This window comes from Leptopilina boulardi, unplaced genomic scaffold, assembly GCF_019393585.1.
Source record: "Leptopilina boulardi isolate dan_hultmark-lab unplaced genomic scaffold, ZJU_Lbou_2.1 LbouV2_122, whole genome shotgun sequence".
In the NCBI taxonomy this organism is placed as follows: Eukaryota; Metazoa; Arthropoda; class Insecta; order Hymenoptera; family Figitidae; genus Leptopilina; species Leptopilina boulardi.
In genome coordinates this window covers 1,101,001-1,109,056 of record NW_026137666.1, presented here as the reverse complement: position 1 = coordinate 1,109,056, position 8,056 = coordinate 1,101,001, and the positions used below count along the sequence as shown (strand labels likewise).

At 28.8% G+C, this 8,056-nt stretch overlaps 1 protein-coding gene across 10 annotated transcripts in view; it reads left to right on the top strand.

Moving 5' to 3' along the window:
• The first annotated feature begins 755 nt into the window (after positions 1-755).
• LOC127287467 (beta carbonic anhydrase 1) overlaps positions 756-8,056 on the top strand; it is a 246,247-nt gene continuing 238,946 nt past the window's right edge. For 2 of the 10 annotated variants that reach the window (XM_051314437.1, XM_051314427.1), the window contains exons 1-2: positions 756-1,122; positions 1,391-1,705. Coding sequence is in view for 1 of the 10 variants with exons in the window: in XM_051314455.1 (XP_051170412.1) it covers positions 7,830-7,853 (24 nt within the window). In the remaining 9 variants the exon portion in view is untranslated. Of the gene's footprint in view, positions 1,123-1,390; positions 1,706-4,793; positions 5,109-7,678; positions 7,854-8,056 lie in introns of those variants that run through there. The other 8 variants (XM_051314420.1, XM_051314411.1, XM_051314455.1 and 5 more) reach the window with 6 other exon arrangements.

Here is an 8,056-nt window from a genome sequence, read left to right as displayed (position 1 = left end):
AAAAAGAACCGACATAACATAAACAAAACTCTGAGCTCTTGTAGCAGAAAACGTTTTGAAGCAAAATTTGCTAAATTTTTCAATAAAATCATCTTTCTATCAGTATTTTAAAGTATTCTTACATATTAAAACAATCATTTAATATTATATTTCTTAAAAAAACATTTTTTGTTTAAAACAATTCAAAAATACCCGCCGTGAAAATGACTTTTCACGCATTTTCACGGTCCAGAAATAATGTTCATCTGATCGAAATTTGAGGTATAAAAGCACCTTTAGGTTGTCTCAGTTCCGAGATATTTCGAGTTTAAGATATGACGTCAAAGGCCTGGACGGGCAACAAACAGACGACACAATGTTATTCTAATGGGGAAGAAAATTTGTTTCAACTTTCATCAATTTTATTCATAGTATACATGGAAAACGCTTATTGACATATGATAAAATTAAAATGTGTGTTGATAATTAATTTTGTTATATATTTGATTCAATTGCACTGATAGATTCTCTCAATTCGTGATAAAATATAAATTTTGAGGTTAGAGGTGTTTGTTTACTAATCACATATGCATGTTATTAAAAAAGATATAAAATATATATATTTTAAGTGGGAATTACCCATGAAGTAGTATAAGGAGCACCCACTCTATAGGCCGTTTTTGAAAATTCTTACCCAGCCTTTCCAGATTTAATAGAAGCATTTACATATCCCCGATACTAACAACCCTAGCGGAAAAGCGAGGAATTACAGGTCACGTGGTACATTCAGGGTTGCACAGTGACGCGTCACTCGAGGTTTTTGACGTATATTACGTAAAAAATGTAATATACGTAAAAAACCTGTAATAAATGTAAAAAAATATGGCGGCGGTCTGGCGATCAATAAAAAATATGTAAACAAATATTAGTATCACAGAAAAGCAACAAATTAATTATTTTAAAACTTTTAAAAAATAAGTATATGGATATGAATCCACAAAATCGAAAACGCCAAGCAATTCCTTGGCAAAGTTTAAAATTTTCACTCTTGAAAACTGATGAAAAAGGAGTAACCAATGCGAAATGTTTATTATGCGACAAAATAGTGCAAAACACTGGTTATGATCGTCTTTTAGGCCATAGGTATGTAAACTTTATTATTAACAATCATTTTTAGATTATATGTGTTTCATCAAAAAAAATTTAGTTGCTGACAATCAACAACTTGAATATGATTAAATCCATGCAAAAATTACATAACCTATAATTTAAATAAAGTATACTTATTTCATATATTATTTTACTATATTTAAAATATATGAAATTCTTTTGATTAACAAAACTATTGTTATTAATCATATTTATTTTAATTATTATATTAAATGTTTAAATACATTCTTTTTATTTACAGTGCGTCTTAAAGGAGTTTAAGCGGCCATTTTGAAAAAGTAAATTACGTAAAAAACTAAGCACGTAAATTACATACGTAATATACATGTAAAAAACCATGTAATTTACGTCAAGTATATTACGTACGCAACCCTGGCGTACATTGTTATATAAGTGTTTGTATATAACTGTCAGTTAGCGTTTTTTTTTTTTTTTTAATGTGTTTGAAACGAGTTAATTTTGTGTAATTATAAATAAAAAAGTGAAAAATGAGGCTGCTAAATTGATCAATGAATCAGCATTAACACAGGCAACTTTACTTGATACAAATTATTTTGTATGTATTTGAATGTTAACAAATACTTGCTGAACTTGTCATTATATTTTGTTTGTTTACATGTAAATATAACCTAAAAATAAAAAAAAATTAAGAAATTTCGTTTCAAACTTATACGGCTACAATGAAACAAAATTAATTATATATTTTTATTATTTTTATATAACTTACGCCAAAATATTGCAATTCCTTTATTATTTCATTATAAAACATAATTGAAAACAAACATTTTAAAAATCTAAATTATATATTCGTGTGTAAATAAGCAAAAACTTACCAATTTTCAAATATATTTTCAAAAAATTTACGTTTTATTTAAAATTTTTGTGTGTAACTTTTTTCTTTCATTTCAAGTTAAGTCAAATAGTTTTTTTTCTTTCTTTACACTTTTTCTAAAATTATCCCTACCGAAAGAGTGGTACTGGAATGGTACTGAATTGGACTTGGCTTGAGTTCCACTTCAGTACCACTACCTGATAACCCATAAGAAGACATTTTTAAAGTACTTTAACAATAGTTTTAAAGGTATATAAGATCAACAAACCGTCTCTCGCGAAATACGTGTAAAACAGCAAAAAAAACATAATAGTTTGTAGAAAATTTCTGTTAAGTTTGGAAATTATATTGCTATCCCTCCTTGAACAATAGACCCCTAGGTCCTTTGTTGAAGGATTAAAATTTTAACCCGAGTTTTATTGCTTAAAAAATTTGTAATTTTAATAACTCAACTTTAAAAAATATATATTCAGATTCGTTAATATTTCCAGATTATGAATATCTAAAATTTATCATAAAATAATTACATTTAAAAAAGTTATAATTTATCTCGTATACCTTAAGTTTGATAAAAAAATGGACATCATTTTTGAATTTAGCTGACAAAGGAAATATCATATGCATAATAATGTATGAAAATAATATAAATCCATGAAAAACAAATATAATATTGAAATAAATATAAAGTTTTAGTTTAAACATATTGAAAAAGCTAGTCGCTTTTCACTTTTATGAGGGTATTAACGGTAACTCGACCCTTTTCGCAGGTAAATTTCCCAGTTCCATTTCAGTACCAAAATGCACCAAATTAGTACTGAGTTGGTACTGAGATCTCAGTTCCAATTTCCCAGTACCAATCCAGTACCACTCTTTCGGTAGGGATTATATATCACTTTACACTGTTTACTATTGGCGATTCAAACAGCTACACTAGCGCCACAGTTGAACTAACTTAGGCGTGACTCGCTCTAAAGCAGTCTCTGTTGTGACAGTTTATTTCAAATTATTTAATTATTCTGATATTTTTATTGCGTTTGTAAAATAATTTTTAAGCGTTAAATAAAAAAAAATAATTTAAAACACATGGAGTGCTACAGAGCGAGTCACGCCTAAATTAGTTCAACTGTGGCGCTAGTGTAGCTGTTTGAATCGCCAATTGAGAACAGCTGTCACTAGGCGCAGCCATATTTTGAAAACTTCTAAGTACACCGCTTTTCCGCTAGAGGCGTCATAATCGGAGATATGTAATTTCGGATTTATTCTCATGCAGGGGGCCTATATGCTTAACAAGTAGTGAGTGCTCCTTATACTACTTCATGGAATTACCGCAGCAGTAAAATATTTCAACCCTACCGAAAGAGTGGTACTGGAATGGTACTGAATTGGACTTGGCTTGAGTTCCACTTCAGTACCACTACCTGATAACCCATAAGAAGACATTTTTAAAGTACTTTAACAATAGTTTTAAAGGTATATAAGATCAACAAACCGTCTCTCACGATATACGTGTAAAACAGCAAAAAAAAACATAATAGTTTGTAGAAAATTTCTGTTAAGTTTGAAAATTATATTGCAATCCCTCCTTGAACAATAGACCCATAGGTCCTTTGTTGAAGGATTAAAATTTTAACCCGAGTTTTATTGCTTAAAAAATTTGTAATTTTAATAACTCAACTTTAAAAAATATATATTCAGATTCGTTAATATTTCCAGATTATGAATATCTAAAATTTATCATAAAATAATTACATTTAAAAAAGTTATAATTTATCTCGTATACCTTAAGTTTGATAAAAAAATGGACATCATTTTTGAATTTAGCTGACAAAGGAAATATCATATGCATAATAATGTATGAAAATAATATAAATCCATGAAAAACAAATATAATATTGAAAAAAATATAAAGTTTTAGTTTAAACATATTGAAAAAGCTAGTCGCTTTTCACTTTTATGAGGGTATTAACGGTAACTCGACCCTTTTCGCAGGTAAATTTCCCAGTTCCATTTCAGTACCAAAATGCACCAAATTAGTACTGAGTTGGTACTGAGATCTCAGTTCCAATTTCCCAGTACCAATCCAGTACCAGCCTTCCGGTAGGGAAGTTAGTAAACAAACACCTCTAACCTCAAAATTTATATTTTATCACGAATTGAGAGAATCTATCAATGTAATTGAATCAAATATATAACAAAATTAATTATCAACACACATTTTAATTTTATTATATGTCAACAAGCGTTTTCCATGTTTAAAGTATGAATAAAATTGATGAAAGTGGAAACTAATTTTCTTCCCCATAAGAATAATAACATTGTGTCGTCTGTTTGTTGTCCCCCCAGGCCTCTGACGTCACACCTAGAATCGACTCTGACGTCACAAGTGACAGAGCCTAGAAGTATGCAGTGTCTATCAAAAGTGCGCTAAAAATCCCAATTCGGAAACGGCCCTGGAGTTGTTCCTTCTGTCTCTCTCTGGGTGTTTTCGGGAGTTGCTGATGGAGCATTTACACCTTTGGTAAAAAAAATTTTTTATTTTGATTTTCGGAAATGCAAAGATCTGATTGGTTGTCCATTATCAATCAGATTGTGAACAACCAATCAGGTTTGTGTATTTTGGAAAATTCAAAAATAAAAAATTTTTTTACCAAAGGTGTAAATGCTCCGTGACAGTAAAAAATTACCCAATCAGAATAAACATGCTGATGGATCAGCTAATCACAACATACTGACAGTATACTCACAGCAACTCCCGAAAGCACCTTCTATAAGGCCTAAGCAGAATAACTTCGCGAAAGACGTTCGCAAACGTGAAACATGCGTTAGAAAAGGACAGAAATATATTCGTATCCTTTTCTATCTCATGGATCTCGTTTGCGAACGACTTTCGCGAATATATTGTGCGTTAGCCTATAGTCTTTTTGCTTAGTCCACAGCTGTTCACGTTTAATGTAGAGTCAGCTTGAAATTCGTTTTGTGTGTCGTTGTCATGGGTGTCGTCTGCTTTTGTTGTGCGTTCAAATATCTGACGTCACAAATGGCAAATGGTATGATGTCATAAAAGACAAAATTAAAATCATTTCAGACTTTTTGGGATAATTTAAAAATATTAGTGACAATTTATGAGGTATGTACATACAGTGAAATGGTTAAATGAATGATCTTGATCATAAAATGTAAATTAAACATTTATTATGCATTTCACTATGTATGTACAGTAAGGTGCAGCAATACCTTTTTCGAATTAACTTGAGTGACAAGATGAACTTGTCACGTTTCCATAGAAACGTGAGTTCAATATCATTCGAGCATTGCTGCACCTTACTGTACTAGGGTATTATTTTAAATCTAAATACCCCTTCAGTGAAACCGGTAAAGTCGCACACGTGTCAATTAATCTGCAAGAGATGTTCACTTTATTGTTTTTGCTTTCTCGTGGAGCAAGCTTTGTAGTCCTTTCGTCTTTAAAATTTTTAAAAATGGTTGAAACAAATTTTCCTCTATATAGAAATATGTTATATGAGATCTTGATCAATTGTCCGGATGTTATTTATTTATTTATGCTTATTTATCACATTAATATATCAAAATAGACAAAAGCATTTTAAAAAATACAAAAAAAAATTTTATCGTCTATTTATCAAACATTTGTTTTTAATCAATAAAATTTTTTAATAGCAAAATTTAAGATGATATATAATAAAATCTTATTCTTGATGTAAACACGAATCGATTGATATGTATATAAAGTATAGGTTTGATTAAAATTTAAAGAATTAATAGAAAATCAAAAATTCACATTTTAGTTAAAAAATTTTGTGTTTATTTAAATTCAAGTTTATACACGAGGGGGAATTTACTAGTAAAAATTGTGTACACTTGACTACAACTACACATATTACCATTATTACCTTAGTATTATACTTTTTACAAGTATTACATACTACTACCAAAATATTACTGTATTACAAAGTATTACAAATGTATTACTGAGTATTACCCTTTATTACAAAAAATATTACACGTCAAATATAGCACTTTCTCATACGTAGAACTTTCAATAAAATTATTATTTAAGAGCAAAACTTTACAATAAGAAATAGAGAAATAAATAATTAAATATTTTTAAATATTAGGGTAAGTGCCTCAATTACGACGATAGCATCAATTACGGCGCGTTCATAAAAAATGACTATTATTACTATTATACCTATTTAATATAACTGTTGCAAAATGATTTAAAAAAATTATTTTAATTTTTTTTTGATACAATTACTAATGAAGATGCATATTTAAACAATTATTAATTAAATTATTTATGATCAAATTTTTTCCCTTGCCGTAATTCAAACATTTTGCTTCCTCGTGGAAGAAGCTTTGTAGTCCTTTCGTTTTTAAAATTTTTACACGGAGAGAAAAATCATACCATATTCACATGGGTTGTGTCACTCATTATTCACATCACTTGTGACGTACTTTTTTTAGACAAAATTCATGAGTTTATAGGGTCGTAGATTTCTATGCAAGAAAAGTTTGGAACGTGTACTATATTTGCTTCAAGTCCATGATGTCAATACTCTCCTCCACTCAATGCGAAATTTGCTTGAAATCCATGCGCTTTTCGGATGGATTTCTTGTAACAGAGATAGAAATGATAGTGCGCATGCGTGACTTCCGAAATGGAAATGGTGAAATAGTTATTTATGATACAAGTGCGTAAAGTGAGTGATTATATGAGTGTGACGTTTGCAGCACGAGTATAATCAGATTTACGCACGTGTATCATACAATATTTTTTGCAACACCCACCTCTAAAGTGTGGTCTAAAACAATCCTTATATTATGTGAGAGAAATTTCGGTGCGTAAAGTAAATTTCAGTGTGTAAAGTAATATTTCAGTGCGTAAAGTAAATTTCAGTGCGTAAAGTGAATCACTTTACACACCGTTTGAAAAAGAGCTTCTTTACACACAATTTTCGGTGTGTAAAATTTAACTTTAGAGGTTAGTGTTGCAAAAACAAAATTTTCCTCTATATAGAAACATGTTATATGAGATCCTGATCAATTGTCCGGATGTATGTATGTGTGTGTGGATCATTTTTGTGAACACGATATCTTTAACTGGTTTTAATGGATTTGGGTAAAATTTAGTTGGCTTATTTATCACATTTATCGCTCAAAAATGATGAGAGGATTTTTAAAAATACCCCCAAAAAACGTCTTTTTCCAAATTTTTTTTTTAATTTAAAAAAAATTTTAAATAGAAAAATTTAAGGTAATATATAATATAATTGTCTTCCTTACGTCAAGGCGAATCGATTGGTATATATAAATTGTAGATTTGATTGAAATTAATAGAATTAATGTAAGTTAAAAAATCAAAAATTCACATTTTAGCTAAAAAATGTTATGTTTTCTTAAATTCATGTTTATATGTATATAAAATAATTTTATTCTCTGCATTGAAACGAATTGGTTGATATATATAAAGTATAGATTTGATTTAAATTTTAAGAATTAATAAAAATCGAAAATTTATATTTTAACTAAAAAATTTTGTGTTTCTTTAAATTCAAGTTAATACATAAAATAATTTTATTCCTTGCATTGAAACGAATCGATTCGTATATATAAAGTATATGTTACACCCAAAATGAATTAAAATTTTCTTAATTTTTCAAAAAATTTAATTAATTTGAAAAAGTTTTCAACTCGAAATTTTTTAAAACAATCAATTGGATCGGAGAAATTTATATAGCTTCCTCCACGAGGAAGCAAATCTTTTGCTTCACACAATGAGGAAGCAAAATGTTTATGAAATAAACGTAAAGGACCCCCTCCTTGTTTAATGTTTCCATTGGCTCTAATTTCGGTGGGTAAAGTATTTTCAAAATACACGTAATTTTGGTCTCCGAAATCGATATACAAACGCGTCGCAATAGAAAATTATGGTATTATTTTTAATTTCTCATATTTGTTTAAATAATCGATTTTTATAAAGTTAAACATTTTTTTAACATCTAAATAACATAACCTATGAGTTTAATAAGTCTTAAATTGAGTTTATACAATAGA